Here is a 21973-nt window from a genome sequence, read left to right as displayed (position 1 = left end):
ATGTGCGTTTAGTGGAATAATTATTACATGTTTAGTTTAAATGTAATCGTATTGAGTTCCAAAATATAAAGCTATATGCCTGTGCTGAAGCTCTTTGAAGCGGGAATGTGTTAGAGAAGAATTTCAACGGAGTATATTTGTAATTCGAATTAGGTGGCTTAGAAGCCCTTTGGCAATCGATATCCAGTCCTCAAAATATATAGACTCAGCAGTTCAGTTCATAAGTTCCTGACCCATAGGTCTAGCACGTATTCCTTTAAAGAATCCTTGTTATGTCTTTTGGTGAGCAGCAAAATTTTAATATACGATTTATAGTTGTTTTTATGATCTATGGAGCAAAATTTTCATTTACATTTCATATATTCACAAAAAAATTGGCTCATAAATTGGTGTCTATCTACAATTAGTTAATAATAAAGAGTACAGGTTATAAAACCTTATCGACTTCAAAATATATGAAGTGTGTGTTTTACAGCTTATGCGTGTACGGGAAGTATCTAATATGTAACAAAAGTGGGGGAAAAATTTAATCAAGAACCCATGAGATGGAGCAAAATCATCCCAAGAAATATAAAGCTAGAGATGATATTAAACTCTATTCTTTCCCTTTGTTTAAAATCAAAGAAATTCGATATTAATTTAAATACTTAAATATTACGTAATCTGATTTATACAAGTACATATATTAAGCAGATGGATTACAGATATAATTTCTAAAATGTGTGTGGAAATTCAATCTCCAATTTATTGTTCTATTGATAGAAGATGCGATCATCTGAATAGGTTAAGTACTAGGACACGGATAGTTCAACTTAAGGGCAGGAAGCAATGGGAACGCGCAAGGCAATGTGCGCTACTTCCGTACACCCGATGTTACTATATGTCTGACCTATATGTGCGTAAGCCGGACGGAGCCTTAAGTGGATGTGCCCAGCTACTTAAAACTCAATTAGCAGCCAGTTGAGAGACCAAAAACGGAACCGCAACAACTGTGGAGCACACTCGACACTCGACAACCGCAGACTGCGACGTCCGGGCGACAGGGCAGAGAGTCGGCTGCTGTCGCAGAAAGATAAAACGGAGGCACAAGATCGATAAGATGCATGAGAGTATAGGCAGGGGCCATCAGCCTTAAGTGTTACGAAACTGTGAAGTAGCAGGCAATTATGTTGTCGTCGCTTTGATCTGCACAGCCACAGACAGAGGACGCGACGTCGGCGGGCCCTGGTCCCAGTCCCATTCCCAGTCCCACTCCCAGTCCCACTCCCAGAGCCAGTCCCAGTCGGGAGCACTTACAGCGGCAGATGCCCGGCATCATTAAAATTGAATGCAACTCAAGTTGATTTCTCTGTTTAAGCATTTTTAATTGTATGCTAATTGATTGCCTGCCTGCACACTGAGGCCACTCACTCACTCAGAGACTAGTATGCTCCTTGGCATATTTTATGTGTCATTTTTTTGGGGCGGAAAACTGTTCCGGATATGGCTGAGAGCGTGAAACTAATGGCGCGCGCTCTTCGCCCCACATCTGCCGCTGGATGGAGGGGCCAATCATGTGGTGGTTAGCGCCATTTTGCCTTCAACATCGTCATCTGAGTTATGTTTGAATTTCATTTTCACAGCATTCAGTGAAGTTCATTAAAAAATACTACAAACGAGTGTATGTGAGTGTGTGTGTGTGTATATATATATATATAGTATATGCTGCCGATCCATTAGCAGAAGCGCTTAGTGTTTTATTGGCAGACTGCTGATGATGACGTTGCCGCTCGCATTATGTGGGCGTTGGTGTCATAAATTCTAATCCCGCTCGAATTCCAGCTAAAAAATAAACACACCGACGTGCTAAAAAAGGACAGACAAGCGGCAATTGCCTGTGAAAATGAAATTGAAAAAAATAGTCACAAACAAGCCAGCAATAAAGGTCGAAGGTCAGCCCAGAGAAAGAGAGAGAGAGAGAGAGAGAGAGCTGCAAAGTAGGCCTGCCAGGCCCATCGCCGGCTGGCGGCGGCTTCTGCTACTTCTGCTGCTGCCTTTGACATGCGTGACCGCTGCCTCAATTAATTTGCCTAATTTGCATAATAGGCGATTGGGAACGGGAGCGGCAAGTTCAAAACACAAATCACAGTTTGACGCTTCTCCGTGGTGTTAGTTTTCGGCCGAAGACAACATTAAAAGTCGTTTCATGTTGGCGACAAGTTTTCGCCAAATTTCAGACTTAAGAATTGTTTACGATATAGCTCATCAAATGGACCTTCAAGTCGTTGCACTCGATGGTTAATTATCTTGTAACACTCCATTTAATGGTCTTTAGATAATTGCATTAGAGTTGCTGCTTTGTTAGAAATTCAGACGAATATGGTTTGACTTGAATAATTTTTTTCTTGTTTTTTTAAAATTATACTGTTATATTTATAACTTAAATTAAACTCATAGTTAAATAGTTAAATTTAGATTTAAAAGGCAGACGACTAAGGTTTGACTTGAATACTTGTATGTTTTTCTTTTTTTTTTAAATTATACTATTATATTTATAACTTAAATTAAACTTAGAGTTAAATACAAATACAACTTAAACTAGGCGTTCAGTCTTAATTACAAGTTCACATTTATAATTTATATAAAGTTAGAATGATAATAATGAACACAAATAAATTAGCAATAACATATTATAGCTCTTATTATACACTTCTTATAATTTACTGTATCGATTAAACATTTCTGTGTCTGCGAATTCTTATTCTTCTCTTAAGAAGAGTTGAAGAAAGACTTGTTATTGCCTTCTTTGTGTTTGTTTTTTTTCCCAAATTTTGTTTCTATGCTGAAATCATAAAAAATATGGTGTATATTAAAAAGATAAGTTTCCTTTAAGTTTTTATTTCATTTAAATGATTACTTTTTATTTGTTTCTATATCTGTGCTTGGGTCTATTTTCAAAATGTGAGCTTGTAAGCTTCTTCTTTAACTCCTCCTTTGCCTCATTTATGCACAGAAATAAATAAATAAATTGAAGATGATTGCAATAGTCAACAAATTAAGCATTTCTTAACACATTTTAAGGCAACAGGCACCGCTTGCCGAAAGGCAAATAATGTTCCCGGATGCGTTAATTAGAAATTATTGTAATTTAGGTTCTTCTAGCTTATAAGACGCTTTTTATAATTTGTATATACTTTCCTCCTATATCGACAGTCATATGTTTGTTGACATAAATAAAAAAAATAATATAAACATGTCTTGCCAGCCACAATTTAATGCTAACTTAATGGGTATTCACAGATATTAAAGGAGTTTCTAGATTGAAAAGTGACATCCATTTATTCAGTCGTGTTTAAAATTCAATTATAATGAGGGATCAAAAGGACTGCCTGCTTTGCCATAAAACATGTGTACAAATATTTGCAAGTTCTTTTAGAGAATGGATGTATAACTTTTAAATCCCTTTAAAGATAACTCTTGCTCTTGAACTAGTGCTAATCTCTCTGACTAACAGTTAGTCTATTAAGCAACAAATCGCATTAACCTTGGCTAATTAATAGCCTGACTGCCTTGACTTGATCCCTGCATACTTATTTCTCGATCGTTCAGGCCCGTTTATAACATATCCGCAGCCTTGTGACTTTTCAGCATTTCAGCATTCTTCTGGTTCGGTTTTCAATTTTTTTTTTTTAGACAATAATAAAAAAATTATTTGTAAAAACTTTTTGCACCCACTTTTTATGATCAGCACAGTACTCGTACTATGCGACAGTGGCAGGCGATTTTCTGCATCATCGGCTGCTTCCACTGCAGTGGACTTTTGAGATGATTTCCTAAAAAAATATCGCCGCAGCGAGTCAATTTTTTTATGACTGCTAAACGGCAAGGTCGCGCTGTTCCGACTTCCGAATTCTGCGAACAGCCGTCAGATCTGCACTGCAAAGCCTGGAAACCTGAAAACCTAAAAACCTAAAAATCTGAAACTAGAACTAGAATTCCAATGCAGATTTTTTATGTCGCCTAATTTTTATGACAGACCCAGCTAAAAAACGGAACAGAATATTATCGTTGCTATTTGTTCGAGCAATGGCCCTTCATAAAAGGTGCGCGGGCGCGGATTCGGATGAGGATGAGGATACGGGTCTAGGTAAAAAAGGTAAGCAAATACAAAAAACATCTAAACAGAATGTGCACAAAAAATGGCTAGAAAATGTTGTTGCCAACAATAGCCATCTTGCTGGAAGAGCCTGCGCTGGCTGCCTTGAAATTCGAACAAGCTGATTTCATTTTTTAGAATCAGTGCGCGAAATGTGAGTCGCTGTGCCGCCCCTAAGCATATATACAATGTGCTATATACATACTTGTATATACAAATATAAGTGACTTTACGAGGGCCATTACCGCTCTAAAAAAATAGCGCGAAAAAAACGAAGCGAGTGCTGTAAATCATAAACCAGAGCCATAGAGGCATCTTCTTTCGGGCATATTCTTTTCGAATATCGGCGCTGGCTGACTTTTGAGCAGGGAAGTCAAACCGCAATAAAGTTGACATGCCGCATCCTCAATGCGCAGGACCTCATTGCGCTTTATGGACCTCGGCCAGTGTGTTTCCTTAGCTTACGTCCACGTCCACGTTTGCCAGCAGCCGTAGCCACAGCCGGAATGTACATTATGTATGAGAATCTACATATATGTGGTGTATACATATTATATACACTTATATATATGTATGTGCTTATATGTATTCACGTGCATTTGATTGCACTCAGAAAAAAGGCTTGCTAGATGTTAATTATACTTTCATTATAATATTAGCAATCAATTTTGTTGTTATATGCGGTCTTCGAAGTTTCTAAAAAGCTTTTTTCTTGAATTTAGAAAACAAAAAGCAGATAATTTGGTTTAAATTGAAATGCATTTATTTCGACTTTTTTAAAAATGCGTTTCTAAGCCCTTCTTTCCAGCTATGGGATATAGTGGTCCGAAATGGTGATCCGCATACCTTAAAATCTGAACATTAAAAGCCCTAAAAGAATCGATAAACTAGTCTCCGACTAGTTGTGGAATTTTATGCTTCACACATAAAAGTATTCAGAGAAGCAAATAAACGTGACAAACAAAATCTAAAAGCCGAAAAGAAATAGAAGAGTACATTCAAATAAATAGCTAGTTAGATGAAGAAAATGAGAAGGGGAAGGGCAAGACAAATGAGCCTTAAAGAGATTTCCGTTGACAGTAGAAGGTTAAGTTCATTATAAACTGGATATAGAGCCAGGAAGCGATTCTACATCTGGACAAAATTAAGGAGAACTACTACCTAGTAGGTCTGCAACCTAGAAGTGCAGAGAAATCTACATCACCAGTAATCAACTTCCTAATGGATGGCTAAAGATGGGAGGTTTGAAGGCCCGCTTGTGAGTCCAAATACATTTTTGAATGACTAACACAAGGAGTTGCTATTGCTGCCGATGCCTTCTCTTGACTAACATTTTTTAAAGCCAAGACTTCTAAATCTAAAAGTTTTATATGTATGTAGAACAATCTTCGCAGAAAGTACACTTGTTCTTAAACTGTCCTTTTCTTTGGTATGTGTTATTGAAGGACTAACATAAGGAATTGCTTTTGCTGCCGCTGCCTTTTGTATAATAGATAAAGAACTTAGAAAGTACAGACAATTCTTACTGCCTATGATCGTTATCTTGACATTTTTAAAAATCTAAGACTTGTAAATCAAAAATAATAATTATACGTAGTATAATCTTCACAAAAAGCATACTTCATTTTAAACTCTCTTTTTTTTTTTTTTTGGTTTGGACTAACATCAGGAATTGCTTTTACTGCCGATGACTTGTATATATACTTTATATTACACCCCTTGAAGAACTGAGAAAGTCTACAGAATTTTGTTATTGCTATGGTCGTTAAATTGTCTTGATTAGCATTTTTTTAAATCCAAGAAAGTTTTATTATATGTAGAACAATCTTCTCAAAAAATATACTTCTTTTTAAACTCCCTTTTTTTTTGGTATGTGTTGAAGGACTAACATCAGGAATTGCTTTTACTGCCGATGCCTTGTATTCTTTATATTACAGCACATGAAGAACTGAGCAAGTCTACAGAATATTCTTCTCGCCTATTACTGTTAAATTCTTTTTTTTTACATTTTTAAAAATCCCATAGTACAATTAAGATTTAAGAATTATTATTATATCCAGTTCTTTTCAAACTCCCCTTTTTTTGCTTAGTGTGCTTTGCACGTGCACCTAAAAGATAATTTTGTATCCAGGATGAGGACAAGACATGCGCAGTGGACGCCAAGTTCCAGCTCCAACTCCAACTCCAACCCGACCCAGCCCAGGCCAGCCCAGTCCGGCCCAGTCCAGCCCAGTCACGTACTCATTCCCCTCCCGACTGGCAGCTACCAACTGCCGCTTCAATATGCATCAACGCTTCGCCACACCCGTGATTGCCACAATCATTCTAGTTTCATTATCTTAGCTGCAGATTTATTGCCCCTCATTCCGACGGCGACCAGGCAGCCAGCCAGCCACCCACCCCCTCCTCTCTCGTCCTCGCTGGCATACATCAACAGCAATTGATTTTTATTTCATTTTATATTGTTGGTCGGTCACATTTTATTATGCCCTGCCAGCAGCATCGTCCTGCGGTGCAGCTCTGGTGGGCTTGGGCTTGGACTTGGACCTTTGGCACGGGTTACAAATCGTTTGTTGTGATATTTATGCAATTATCGGGGCTTTAGCCGACGGCCAACGGTCATCCCTAATGCGCCTGACCAATTGCATATTGCATTCGAATTGTGGCGCAGCGAATTGAAATCGCACATGCGATATACGACTACATACGACTACGAGTATGTAAATTGTGGAAACGGAAACTGTTAACGTAAACACAAAAGGCGGAAGCACTCACTGGCATCATTCCGACGGCATTATAATTGGCATGTCGTTGTTGGCCCCATTTCGCTGGTCATTGTTTCCGATTATCAGTTGTTAATATCCGTAAAAATGATGAGCTCTGCGAATTCGCCAGAGATAAGCGGCGCAAGGCCCATACGGGGGCCGGGGGTGGTACGTTAATGGGAAGCGTGCAAATTGGCGTATTGCCAGACAGCACAGATACATACTATACACATTATATTCGTGCATACAAGTATTACATGGAAACATTGTCGGTTGTCGGTTGTTTCGGACTCTTTCCGTTTCGCAGCGGAGTTCAGGCGTTTGGCGAGTTTCTCTCGCGGGTGTGTGTGTGTGTGTGTGCGTAAAACGTGTGAAAATATTCGGATGTTGGAATCATCGTTTTACAAAGATCTTTATTCATGCCTATATGGGCATTGGACAACGAAACCGCGTCATCTCGCAAAATTTGTGGCCCCTCAAAAGCTCCATTTGTCATGTCCATAAAACATTTTCAGCGTCGTTTAGCGTTTCGTGGTTCGTGGCTCGCCGTTTGTCGCAATTAACAAATGTATGGAGGCTCCTGCGAGTGCGATGGGAATACAAGTATGGTTGTATAACATGGGACCAGCACCTTGAATTGTATGTGTGTATATTTTTTGTTGTTGACAATAAGTCAAGGCAACTGCTGTGCTGAGCTTTTCAGCGTTTTGTAATCAAACAGGCCGCTGTGCAGTTGCAGTGGCTGCCCAGCCATAGAGCCATATAACCACGCCCCAGTCCGGCATCGAGCAATCTCCGCGCCATAATCACTTTATATTCATTGACAGTTAGTGTAAATTTTGTACATCATAAATGACCCAAGACGGCAAACAGCGTCGGCAGCTGTGCGTCGGCAGAATTGCGAGGGTGAAGCAGCATACCCCGGATACCCTTTCCTCTCTGTAAAGCTTCAAATACTAGATTCTGTAACAAAACCAAATGTCGAAATTGGATCAGGCATGCCTATGCTGACAGTCCGTAACAGTTATTATCAGGATCGTATTGAGTCGTTCCAGAAACAATTTCTTCTTTTTGCTCTTCGTGGTCTAAACTGGGATCCTAATCTGCGATTACCTTCCTACTCCAGTAGACTGCTCCTTTTTTAGCTCACCATAGGATACTTCTTGGTGTTCTGTTCCTCCACAAATTGATTGTCGGAGATATTGATTCCTCTAAGCTTTTAGGTCGTATCAATTTTTCGGTTTCTTCCAGGCCAACAAGGAACTTTCCGCCTCTTCTACTTAACAGATGCAATACTGATTATGCCAGGTACAATCCCTTTCGAGTGTTATGCGCTAGTTATAATACTTTTTACTTTTTAATCTCAAGTGAGGACTGGCTAATAAATTTTCCCCCAACGGTTCAATGATTCTTCTCCTTTAATTTTTAATTATATTTATTATTTAAGTATTTTAATTTAATTTTTTTCTTCTATCTTTTTTTCTTTTACATAGTTTGTAGATGAAAAAAATAAATAAATAAAAACATAAAAATAAAAATTAGAATGCCATTTAAGAACCTGTTTTCGGGCAAGTAAGCAAACCTGCAGGGGAAGTAATCTTACCCAAAGATAAGGAGCGAGAAGTTTCTATCTATCACTCCCATCTGTCCTGAAATTCTATAAAACTTTCTGTACTACTTTGAGAAACTACTTGGAGAAACTGAGAGTCTTCGTAGATGTATGCTGCAAGAGATCAGCTCTAAATCTTTTCTGCATTTAAAGGAAACTGTTAACCCGTTCGCAGATGAAGACAAGCAGTTATTCGCCATCAGAATATTGCGTAGAATAGGGAGCAAGCTCTTCTTCTACATTGCACTATAAATTATATATTGCACTATATAATTACAATAATAATGCTTATAAATTTAAATAATTTAGCTTATGAATGGGCACTTAACTGAGGTCTTAAGATACGGAGCTCGCAATTTCCCGCCTAAGACACATCAGTTTCAAAATGTAAATCAATTAGATAAGAAACATGACTCTTGAGCTCTAATATTAAAGGCATAATACCCCTTTTTAGAGCCCTAGCATATAGGGTATAGAGTGAAGACAAAGATGTCGAAATTGCGGTCGCCTAGAAACACAAAAGCTGTCTTTTGTGCGGACACCGTAAATGCCGTGTAGTTGCCTTTGCCTCTGACATCGGACCCCAGAGCTACGAGTAGTATGTACAGTATTTGGGAAAGTGTCAGATGCTTCAACGCAGCGAGAAATGCCATAAAAAACAACAACAATACAGCGCAGCTCGCATCGAGGTGCTAATTCACCATTAAAAGAAATCAAAGTCGCAAAATCCTGGCAGTGGCATTGTGATTCGGGCCTTCTTCATCACCATTTCGATTTCGTTTCTTAGTCGCTCAATTTCCACTCATGATCTCTCACACGACCAAATATAATGCCTTCCATACACATACACAGACACACAAACACAAACACAAACACCAACACACCACAACGCACCAATAAAACTTAATTTTGTTTGTACATCACATCACATCGTACAGTCAGTCTGTCAGTCAGGCCCATAAAAGAACGGGGCTGGCTTTGGTTGGGGGGGGGGACTTGAATTATGCATTGTTTCGAAAGAGAATTTTGTGGGAGAATTTCTCATGAAGTGGCTGCCATTCATGGCTCTGCCAAAGGCCATTGATTGCCCCAATAAAAGAGGCGCGCACAAAGGCGGCGGCGGCGGCAGAAATTAGATACAGTCAACTAATTGATAATAATACCGCATTTATTTTTGAAATCTGTTAACTCTTTTATATACCCTCTTATATGGTGTGCTCACAAATCAGCTTCACACACGCCGCAATGCATCGCATTAAAAGGTATCATCGGAGCAGGGGCGCAGCTGTTTTGGATTCCAATTTCAATTTCAACTTCAATTCGCATTCATTTTTTATGTCGCAGTTGGGCCGCATAATTTTTCAATAAACATGTTGATGATTTCTACATTTCAAACAACTTAATCCCCACATGATTAATTATCAACCTGTGTCTATGGCTGATAAGCCCATTAAATCTCAACGACAACAACAACAACAACAACAGAGCGACACCATCCGCATGGAAGGAAGAACAACCCCCCAGCACCGAAGCGGACAACACCTCGTCATCCCTTTCGACACACTTCCACTTCCACACTCCGCTCCAATTCCCCTGGCGACGTGCAACGTTTAAGAATTAATCGAGTTGTTTCTGTTGTTCTATACCCTTGCCACCTGCTGAAAGAGCATATCGACTTTAACAAGGCGAATGTGTCAAAGAGCAGGCCCCGAGCAGGCCCCGAATTGGAAATGCGTTTTAAAATACAAGTATATGCGATTTGAATATCGAGAGAATTATTTAAACGCCAAAGTTAATTACTTAACTAATTAAATATTTTACTCTAATTATCGGAACTGAAATGCGTTTTAAAATATATGCGATTTGAATATCAATAAGTTAATTACTTAACTAATTATATGTTTTTCTCTAATTATCGGAACTGAAATCAAATTTCGGAACCTAAATTTTTTGTATACATGATTGAGTAATATTCTAGGACAGCTATTTAGCACTCCCATGGTTTTTTATTCAAACGAATGAGCCTTGCTTCTACGAGCGATGGTTCAGTCCTACTAGTAACTACTACTAACCTACTAGTAAGTACATTAAATTTAGACAAAAAGACACAAAATAAATATAAACGAATTATAAATTACAATTTATTTTTAATTATAAATTTATTACATTCTGTTTTCAGAATTTGTCAGTTTTCTTTCATTAGTATCTTAAGAAATCAACTCCTTCCTATAGAGGTATGTATACTTGTATTATGTGCAGACAAGATAATGTTTCCTATTAAAGACATAATGGAAATTGTGAAAACGAGTAAACTAACAGTATTTAATGATGTCACATTTGTTAGATATAGAAGAACATATCTGTCAGCCAATTGATTTCCCATCTGACTGTAGTCTAAGGTTTTATTAAATCTATAATAGATTTATGGATACGACTAATTTCATGACATAGTTTTAAAAAAGTAGCAAAACTTGCCTTTAAATTATTTGCCTGTCGAACCACTTCAGACTTCTGAAATGCAAGCGAAATTTTGCACGAAATACTTTGTCACTCTTGTATAAACCCCAAAACGAAAGTGTCCTTTTTTGCTAGTATTTGGTTTACAACCCAGTCAGAAAATGATTTACGTTGCAGATATTTCTATACCTAATTCGTAAAAAGTAGAAATGGTGTACCAGACTCCAAATATTTTATTGAACAGTACGAAGAGATGAGACGCTAAAAGCAGTGTACTTCTGTAAGAACGTTTGGATCTCAGAAAGTCTAAGTACTGCCTCGACTTTTCCTCTGTTTTGTAATTCATCAGATTTTTTAAAGCGAATGCAGAGTTTTCAAGATCAGACTCGAGCATTACATTCTGTTTATGAACGAACGCACTTGGTAAGGATTTTTAAAACGAAAGCAATTCAAAATCTGTGTTGCAACAAGGAGTTCTCCTGCTAAAGCAAGTTGCTGAGGACTAAACCCCTTTCGGAAATTGTTTTACATTTTAGATTTTCTTTTTTAAGCAATATTCATTCCACTATTCACCCCAAAACTATAGTGGCAAGGGCATGTTATCTTCGGCGTGTCAAATGGAAGCAATTTCGATTGTTGTTGCTGGTCCTTACACGTATTTTTACGCTTTTTAATTTACTGGCAACCAGCAGCCGCAGAAGGCACGGACGAAAGCACCGGGCGCTGATGAACATGAACACTGCCGGAGACGGAGCTCACACATACAAGTAGATAGAGGTACTGCGGCAGCCAAGTGGCTGCTGGTCCCCAGGGCATGTGGCAGCACATATTTTCGCTATCTTTATTATCAAATCATAAAATGTTGCCACTTGTGCTGCGAGTGCGACGATGGTGGCGACTGTGGTGCCGGTGGCGCAGGCGAGAAGGGCGCATCTCCAGACCGAAAGGGTGCAATCGAACAAAAAATGAGCAGACAATTTTTTACGGGGCTGCCAAGTGTCAAAACATGTTTTGATTGAGCGCCCCTTGTCGGGGGATGGGGATGCACGCACAATTAGTCAAGGATTCCGGGGTAAGAGTAACCCTCGGTAGCTAACCCGTGGCTTATGCGTTTTTTATGGGTTCGATAAGAGTGGCAATTGACAACCCCCGGACAAAAACAATTGAAACACATGTTTGTTCGGCAATTAATTCCAAATGTAACTCCTTTATCCTTTCGCTTGCAGTGCGCATTGCCCTCGCGGGCTTATGATTTCTCAATTACGACTATTGGTCGTATGTGCAGACTTAATACAAATAAACAAACAAACAGATTGTCGCCCAGCTGGGCTGGATGCGATTTAACTGGACTCTACATTGACGTTGAATGCGACTCCGACTGTCGTCGCAACGGGTGCTAAAAAGCGAGCGAGCGGGTGAGTGAGGAACGGCAATTAATTAGCAACAGTGACAGACGAGGCCACTGATGTGCAGTGACAATGTGGGCGAAACAACAGCAGGAGCCCAAATGCAAGGCGACCTGTCGCGTGCCAGTGGCTGCAGTATCCTTGAGCCTTCAGCCGACGGCGGAGCAGGAGGCACACGCAAACGCACACGGCGAGGCCTTGGCCAGGCACAGGCGTGCCAAATGCGACAACTGCAACGGCTACACTGAGAAAAATACATGTTCTATATTCTAGAAAGTCGTTCCTTTTACTTATTTATTGTATTTATTTATTTATGTCAACAAACATTGACTGTCACTGACTGAGGCTAGAAAAGCCTAAGAAGGAGCAATCTAATCAAATACATGCAATAATATCTAATTAACGCCCCGACCCGGTGGGGCAATACTATTTATTATCTTAAACTAGCACTAAATAAATGTTTCATATTTTTCTAAAATAAGCTTCTTCATCTTACTTAATACTTTTTTTTAATAAGCGCACGTTTCTATTAATATTTAAACGAGGCAGACTTTATTTTTTCGAGTGTAGAACGTACCTACGGGGGACTACAGCGAGCAGGGCGTAGTTTTTGGCTCGAGCTCGATTTCAGTTCAATTTTCTTTAATCGCATTAATGACAAATTTTGTCGTGCCTCATTTTAAGTGGCGGCTTGTGCCTGACCCCCGTCGGCGCTGCTCTCGCTCGACCTTCCCTAGTGGGTGGCACATCGAAGGTCAAGCTATAGTTTCTCCTATTTGTAAACGCTGCAGCCTGCAGCTGTCCGATTTTGGCAGCCACGCTAATCCAAAGTCAATAAAATGCACACTTCTCGGACTGTGAAAACAATGCGCAAAAACGCTGGACAGGTAGAGTGCTCATAAATCCCAGGTAACCAGTATATGATAGTTATATAGTATAGTAGCAGTAATACAGGAGACATTAGATATTCTTTTGGGATTTTGTAAATTTATTTTGATTGGTTTTCAGTATTGCTTAATTGACTAATTTAACTAAGTTATACAAGTATGTACAATAAATAAAAGCCTAATGTGACTCTACACACTGAGCAGGAAGAGACTCCTTTCGTACATCGAAAACACAACAATTACAACTAATTTGTACAATCGAAGAGTGTAAACAGCCCAGCCGGAACTGGGCCGCGTACAGCCATTATGGGCGGGCGGGTGTTGGTGTTGGTGTTGGTTTTTTTTTAGAAGCGAAGCTATTGACGGCTTACGCCTCAGTCTTGTAGGGTTTGAAGAGCTTGGGCTTCGGCTCAGCAATCACCGTGGTGGCTGGGGGCGGTGACATCGCGGAAGCCGGACGCTTAGCAGTGGACATTAGCAGACCTCCAGGTGCGGGCAAAGGACTTGCTGTGGTGGTAGTCGTATTCGTCGAGCTCGCTGTGTAGCTGCAGTCGACGGCGCTCGAGGCGGCTGCAGGCGGAAGCAGTGGCAGGTGAGCGTTTGAGTTGTTGGCTGGACGCAACGGGCTGAGGCTGCGATCGAAGACCTTGGTGTGATCGGAGCCGGCAGGGCTGAGCGAGAGCGTCGAGGAGTGCGGCGAGGAGGACGATTGCAGATCCAACGGGGGCGTGTGGGTCTTGGGCACGCTCAGGGCTGCATAGTTGGGCGGCATGCCGGCGGCACTCAGCATGGCAGCAGCAGGATATCCCATGGGAGCGGCCGCATTCATGGCAGCGGCTACAGACGCCGGATGTGGTGCCATGTGTGGTGCGGGTGGCACTGGACGTGCTGGAATGTGGTAAGGACTGTAGCGATATTGGCCGTAGGGTGAGTGTCCGGGCACTGGCATGGTGGGCATCGCGGTGGCCAGCATTGGATTGGCGCCGGCTGGTGCATAAGGAGGATACGGCATTCCAACGCTATTTGCGGCCGCTTGCAGAATTGAAGCGGCGAAAGCGGGATCGGAGTAGACAGCAGCATAGGGCCAGGCGACGGCGATGCGCTGACGCTTGTCCTTCATGCGACGGTTCTGGAACCACACCTTAATCGTGGATTCGGGCAGATTAAGCTGTGCGGCCAGTTCGCAGCGACGCGGACGCGAAACATAATTCTCCTTGTAGAACTCCTTCTCTAGACGCGCCAACTGATCGCGCGTGAATGCAGTTCGATAGCGACGAACTGAGGGATCAGCGGGTATCTCAGAGTTGCGACTGCCATTTAATGAGTTGTCCGGACTAGAAAGGCACTCTATAAGTAGAAAAGGTGGAGAAACGATGTCAAGTTAGCAAAGTGTTGCAACGTTCTTTCATTGCGGTTCTATAGCGAGAGGGCCTAAGCCGTCGGCTAGATGTGGATGCTTACCATTTGGCGATGGTGGTGGCGTTTGTGGTTTGCCATATTGTGTGGACATTAGGTCAACAACCAGCGGCTTCTGGTCCACGGTGTTATCGTGGTGTGCATGATGGTTCTCCATATTATACGTTCTGTATCCGTGCATATTGTTTGATATTATTGATTTTCAGATAATTTCTCACTAAAAACTCAATTTATTTCACTCTAATATTCACTAGACTCTTCGAAATTCACAGCACTCGACTGGCGACGGTCCTTAAAAAGACTGCTACGATGCGTACTGTTCGGATGTTACAGCTCAAGTGTGATAATCTCTGCTACCCCGAAGCCTTATATACCCCGGCGCGGCGGTGCGGTGCGGCATGCAGAAAGCCAGAGGCGTGCTCAGCAGCGACAAACAATGGCCGCGGCTCACACAGACGCACACACACACAGCCACATTTGCAGGCAGGCAGCCAATGAAGTCGTACATAGAACGAGATGCCTGCCGACTGATTGGTGTGTGCGGAAGCGAGTCAGCATGCTCCGTGTGGTGCAATGAACGGTGCTAATGTTTGCGGTGTTCGAACGCTGCCGTTGAGCGCTGAACGGCAGCGGGACGGCCAGACAATTATGCGACGATGAAGGCAATTACGATGCCGGAACAATGGCATAAAAAGAATGAAGCTGCAGATAAAAAGCGCACATACATACTTGTACATACACACTACCATACATCCCTAATTCGATGGAAGCAAAGCATGAGAGTAAGACGTTGCTCTGTACTTGTGTGTATGTGTGTGTGTGTGTGTGTGTATGCAGGGAGCCGTTGCTTGCTGTGCTTATTGTTGAGAGCACGCAGTTAATGGTGCATCTCTCAATTTTATACATATGTGTGTGTATGTGCGTGTATGTGTGCTGGCCTGGGCCGCCATAATTAAGCTATCATGGAGCAGCAGCAGCAGCAGCAGCAGCAGCAGCAGCAGCGACAGCGACAACGACAGCGCTGCTCGACTCTCACAACATGCGGCGCTCTCAGCTGGGCTCTGCCGCAGAGTTTGGGCCTCGCTCTCGGTGGGTGCGTGCGGGAGCGACCCAAAAAGGCAAAAATGCGGAATTTCGTATTCATAGCGAATGAGCGAATCTTTTGTTTCGCTTGTCCGCAAGCGGGTCTCTCCACGGGCGCGAATGAGACATGAGAGGCCCCCTTAATAATGGGATTTTATCTGCTTCATCAAGAATGATATGGCATAATGCGCGCGTATAGCTGCGCTCGGGCTTAGACTGGAGTTTGGGTTGTACTTACATACATATATATGCACATATTTACTGCTGCCGCCCCCATTCTAACAATTGTTAGGGTATGGGTGTGTGCGTGCGCTTTATTTTCATTGCAGCCCGCCTGATGCAGAGTACAAGTTGGAGCTGCTGTCGTGGCCATTTTTCAAGACCCAAGCACAGGGGTTGGCTTATCGATTTGGCCGACGTCGTCGTCGTCGTGGCCGTCAGGACTTTGCAGCAAATTATTTGCGCTTTTATGAAGTCTTAATGTTATGCCGCACGTTTAATGGCACCCGCACCCCAGTCAGCCAGCTGGCTGCTACGCCATACAATAAACGAAGTTTATCCAACCAAATAAAACAAAAACTTCCATCAACCAGTTACCCCCCACTCCCCTGCCCAACAACTAACTTGAAGGCGCCATTATGTTTTCTATGTGCCATTTACTTTGTTTTCACATGCATGTGCCATACAGTGGATGGTTGGTAGAGAGGCTAACTGAAGAAACGGATAATACTCTGCGATCGATGATATATGCATATCTGTATTTCATGGATGTATATAACCGAAAATTCGATTCAAAGCCTTAAACGATTAGGCAGATAGAAAGACAGATGAAAGATAAATATTAAGACCGATATTTTGGCACATAATTAGCCAAGCAGACAGAAGTATAAAATAGGCCAGAACGTCCAATTCCTTTTGATGTTTTATAGAAAAATCGGTGCTACAACATCACTCCACCTAATTCCACATTTCGAGAAACATAATTCATCTCATCTCTATGAGAAGACTTTCTATACTAGATGTGCAACATAGAAATTTATTTTAGCTGATACAAATATTAAATTAGCAGTTATGCTGCGTTAGCATTTGATTTGCTAAAGCGACGTAATTTTAGAATCAGAATAATAACAAGCTACCTTATCAATCAGTAAGCAGGCCTTAGAAAAACTCTGTTTTATTCTTTAGGCAGCAAATAAACATTACAAAGGGTAAGAACTACAATCAAGAGATTTCTATTCTAAAAGTGGAATACTTATAATTGGAAATAGCAAAGCAAATAGCTAATGCCAAAAAATATTTAGTTACATGTGAGGGAAGTAGTTTTCTTTTCATTAGAGCGACCTAAAGCCTTTAGATATTGAATTATATGGAAAAATGACTTCTTTCAAGATATGTTGTTTTACTTTAAAAGCTTGTATTGAAGACAATTCCAATTCAATGTTTTTTAAGAATAAAAACATTATTCAAATGCTAAAAAATTCTACAAATAAGAAATTAAGTTTAATAAATCAATAAACTGCCTTTTGCTCAGCAAGCCATATCATCAGAGCTGCTTAAAAGTATGTATTGGGATTTGTTTTTAACTGAGGCATGCAGCATCCGATTTAGTTAGATTTTACTGTTTTGAATTGCTTTTGGGGCGCGATAACTGCTGCCGAAACTTAATTTGAAAAGTTTTCGTTACGGAAAACATTTATTATGATGATATAATCATATTGCCGGGCTGTATCATGCCAGAGTCGGTTGTTTTGGAGGGTTGCGTAAACAGCGGCTCTGTTCTACCTGTGCGGCTTAAAGGGGTTAGGCTTTTGGAAAAAAAAAATGTGACCGATTCTTAAGCCTGCTAATTATATTGCAGGCATACATGCTCGCACTATACATATGTTTGGGCGTGCGAGCGTGCACTGATCCATATGGATGGGCATAATTATGTGTTTTATGGCTTTCTAATGAAAAGGCACGGGATCAGTGGTAAAGCCAAAGTCAAAATTTAAGTCAAATGCGATGGATGCGCGTCCTTAATCCACTAAACAAACAAATAAACAAACCAGCCGTGGACAGTGGAAACTCCTGAGCCCAACCTGGTCGGTTGGTAACTCACTCATGCGCTCGCTCACTCAGTTAGCCAGTCAGTCAGTTAGTCAGTATGTGAGGAGTCCATTAGCGGGTCACTAAAGCAAACCACTTTCTTTCTGCATTCGTTGTAAGAGGACGAAATTCTGCCTAAATTCCACCACCCTATCGATGCAGCAACGAAAGTAGAGCAATTCCTCAACCCTGCCCAGCATGCATCGCCGTTGTTACCAAATCCAGGGGACTGATTGTTCAAGATGCTGCAATAAAATCTAACTCGTCGGAACGCCGCCGTCGTCGACAATGTTGTTTGTTGTTTGTTGTTTTCGTTGTCGTTGTCGTTGAAAGAAAGTGAAATTGCTGGCAGGCTACGATTTTAAACATGAAAATTGACTAATAATGTCGCTTATGGCAAACGGATTAACGTAGAGGCACCAAAAATTCCAATGCCAGCCAATGCCAGCCAATGGCCAGCCCTTGGAACCTTCGTCACAAACTGTGCGCTCATTGTTATGCATTACTAAGTAACTCTGCCAGAATGAGGGCATCTCGTGAGTTAGTTAAAATTATTGGGTTATATTGCGCGGCAATTTGCATTAACTCGCCGCACTGCTCGATCTCTACCTAGTTGACCTGGCCAGCGAGACGAAGTCCAAGGCAAGTTAAAGCCCAAGCCTTGCCCGCGAGCGAACGGAACGGAACCGAACCCAACCGAACAGAACCCTACCCACAACCTTGCCTATTGTGAAGAGCAGGCGCTTTTGTTTTGCCCATTTGTCCGTCCGTCCGTGCTTAGGCCAGAGAATGGATTTCGGCTTTCGGCCAAGGCAAATAAACGCGACACTGCGGCATCGACAGTAAATACCAATACCCTTTATGGCAGCTCTGAAGCTGAAGCCGAAAGTGTCGACCACTATTAACCAGAGGAGAGGGCTACTGCTACCTGACCCTGACACGGCCAATCGACCATCGACCATTGTCACATCGGCCGAACACTTTCAGGATGTGAATGTGAATATGGATGTGGGTTGTGGGATACGGGATACGGGATGTCGTCTCGATGTCTTTCCCTCAATACTAGGAAGAGTTGCTCTTGTTGCTAATCATTTGTTGTTGCGTTTATTGCCATTTTGCGCATACAAATGCAAAGCGTCCATATCGCTGATTACGCCTGTCATCAACTAAGAACATGTTTACCTACCTTTCCTTAGATGGAAATTTGCAATAAAAAGGCTCGATTGATTGGCTAATTGCGGAGGAGAGTTCCAAATGTGTGCACACACATTGTTGAGTGTTCTCCTTTGAAAATATTTGCTTTCGTTTAACATAACTTTTTAAGCCCTTCAGCTTTCTTTAACAAGCGAACCGAAGTGGTTTGTACTGACAATTTATTATTTTACAGTCATTTATTTCAGTTCCTTTTTTGTTAACTTTTTAGTTTGGCTTTTGTTAACTTTTCACTCCTTTATTCCATTTCGATTGCTTAAGAGTCTTTAAGTTCACGATCTGAACCAAGATTTTCTTTGCTTGTTTTTCTGATTCCGATTTTTTTGATTTCAAACATCTATATAAGTAAGGCGGATCATATTAAAAATGTTTGTTTTTGTATCTTGTAAAGGTCTCTTGTGTGCCAGTTCATTGAATCATCAATTAATTATTAATATCTAATATAATATAATTAATATATTCCTCTGCAGGAGTTCGGCTCACAAGTACTATACAAAACTTTTTTTTAAAGCAATACATATATTTTCCGTGGGTTTAGTAAAGTGTTTGGAATTTAAACGACCATTCTTATTTCTTCATTATTTGAAGAACATAAAAACATAAAAAAAGAACAAAAAAGAAAAAATGTTGAAAGTTTGCATGCATTTTAATTTCAATTTAAAAGCTCGTATGTTTCAACAAACTAATTTGAGTTGCCATCCAAATCAAAAACCAAAGGAGAAATAAACGCAAATCCAATATAATTTAATCTAAGCCAATATAATTTGGAACTATGTGTAGCATAGTTTTATTTCTAAACTATTTTATTGCCATAGTTAGTTAATAGGTCAGATATAATAGCTCAATGCTGTTAAAATATCTTTTTAAATAATAAAAAGAAGAAGAAGATATATCAAAGCATATGCGACTATATGATCATCAAATTGATCAGAAGTTCCACAAACCTCTACTCTAATTTACGAGCATTCAATTATTGAGATTTATTCTACCCACAGCGCTATCCTCCATGTTAAATACTCTGGATTAATAAGTGGATGAATAACATTTAAAAAGTTAAGCAAATTTGTATCGAGATAGATTTACATTTGCTTATCATATCGGCACCAAAGAAGTGGCCGAGCTCATAGATTCTTCCAAGGATAAACAAACAGTTGCCATTAAATACAAAAACGAAAATACATTTCCATTTGCATAGAAAATACACGCCCTAATAAAAATATGTTCATGCTTGTGACTATTGAAAAGAATAGATGTGAGGAAACGAAGAACTGAACTACTAGAGTGCTCTCTTAAAAACGGAAATATTGAATTATGGACGCAATTAACAGGTAAGTAAGGATAACCTTGTGATATTTGTTGGTTGTTTGCATGTTTAGCACCGTTTTCCCGATTTCCCGTTTTCCCGCCGCCATAAAAACCCGTGAAGAATTAAAAAATTAGAGCAGCTCGCTGTTTGGGCCGCTGTGGCTTTCGGGGAAAAAAAGTAGCGCAGCATAGCGAAAAAAAGGACAATGGAAACAAAAAACTTGATCTAGTTTCCTAATACGGTCGAAAACGTCGCGCATTGCCTGCCCGACAGGACACAATGCCAAAACAACAAGCTCTGTTCCAGTTCGGCGAAAATTGTGCCGAGGATTAGTCCATAAAAATCTGCATATATATAGTTTTGAAAAATCGTTTGAAAGAACAAAGCGACCCGGCCCTAAAGCAGCGCACAAAAATTGAAACAAAACAAAAAACTGATCTAGTTTTCTAATGCAGCGACTGCAGCCAGCACTCGACAGGATGATCATCCTCATCCTGACGAAGACGAGGTCGCTCAGCCAATATGTCCGGCATTTCCGCGGAAACTGCACCAATAAAAAGGCGCGTCTGCTCTACCTAGAGGGCATGGCCAAGAAGAGAAAAAAACGACCCAATTTTTAGTGAAATGCGAGCGCAATAAAAACGGACTTCGCATCCCGCGAAGCTGCGGCCGCAGACTCGACCTCTCGACCAAGTGCCCGGCCGGCTAACTGCCGTAATTAGGACGGTTATAGGGCAGGTTCTGGGACCAGTGTGTGCGGAAAAAATGGGAATAAAGGAAAAAACTCATAAAAAGAGCAACAAATAGTTTAAAAATTGCTCGCTTTTTTCAAAACAAACAAAAAAGCGACAAAACAAGACAGCTAAGCAGAGCACGAGCTCGCACAATTGAGTCAAATAATTAGGTGAGCCATTGTAGGGTATTGTGTGGGCGCATGATTAGCGGTTTCTTTTTTAGGGCGCGCGTTCCTTTTGCCTCTCATTCAACGCATTCTCCTCCATTCAGAGCTGATGGTTGTAGGTTGTAAGAAAAAATAAAATAAAACCACTCAAGCTATGGTGGGAAAATTGATGGAAATTGCTTTCGTTCTTTTTTATATTTTATTTCTATAAAAAATATGCTCATTTTTTAGATATTGTACTATTGCAGGAGCACATTAAAATATATTGTATTTACAAAATGTTAAAGAGGACTGATATTCAAATGGCTAAACAATCTTTCTAAAATTTGACTCCATCCAAAAAAGTAGAAAAGGGTTTGCCTAAAAAATGATAATACATTGAAGTATAATTCACAAGTGGGAATTGATCTGTAATTGGAAAGGGTTCTGTGGATTTGACCTGTAATTGAAATGTGGGTTGATAACAAATATTGTGATCTGTGTAAATACACATGTATTTATTTATGAAAAAGGTTTATTAATTAAAGAAAGTCTCTTATAGAGGGGTTCAAAAAGCTAAAGCTTTAATCAAACAGCAAGAAACTAAAATGTGGAGACAAGGTTCATTATTGCTTCACATCAGTAATAGTAACTAAGTAGTAAGTATATATAGACTAATGACAAAAAAAACACCCTTAAAAAACAATTATATCTTAGTTAAAATTGTGT

The 21973-nt window shown here is 40.5% G+C and overlaps 1 protein-coding gene across 1 annotated transcript; it reads right to left on the bottom strand.

Moving 5' to 3' along the window:
- Positions 1 to 13339: 13339 nt before the first annotated feature.
- Positions 13340 to 14881, bottom strand: LOC115633827 (segmentation protein even-skipped). The gene is made up of 3 exons (XM_030531315.1): positions 14721 to 14881; positions 13883 to 14606; positions 13340 to 13804 (listed from the first exon to the last, which is right to left on the bottom strand). The coding sequence occupies exons 1-3, from the start codon at positions 14854 to 14856 to the stop codon at positions 13627 to 13629; spliced, it is 1038 nt and encodes a 345-aa protein (XP_030387175.1). The 5' UTR covers positions 14857 to 14881; the 3' UTR covers positions 13340 to 13626.
- Positions 14882 to 21973: the final 7092 nt, after the last annotated feature.

Source organism: Scaptodrosophila lebanonensis, unplaced genomic scaffold (assembly GCF_003285725.1).
Source record: "Scaptodrosophila lebanonensis strain 11010-0011.00,11010-0021.00 unplaced genomic scaffold, SlebRS2 tig00000001-arrow-pilon, whole genome shotgun sequence".
Taxonomy (NCBI): domain Eukaryota; kingdom Metazoa; phylum Arthropoda; class Insecta; order Diptera; family Drosophilidae; genus Scaptodrosophila; species Scaptodrosophila lebanonensis.
The sequence above is the reverse complement of the archived record's forward strand: the minus strand, read 5'-3'. Positions and strand labels throughout refer to the sequence as shown.

Excerpts from the sequence above, each read along its gene's own strand:
- LOC115633827 (XM_030531315.1), bottom strand. The coding sequence starts at position 14,856 with ATGCACGGATACAGAACGTATAATATGGAGAACCATCATGCACACCAC. Across the intron at positions 14,607-14,720 it reads GCCACCACCATCGCCAAATG|AGTGCCTTTCTAGTCCGGAC; the intron begins GTAAGCATCCAC and ends TTCTACTTATAG. Across the intron at positions 13,805-13,882 it reads TTCGATCGCAGCCTCAGCCC|CTACACAGCGAGCTCGACGA; the intron begins GTTGCGTCCAGC and ends CGTCGACTGCAG.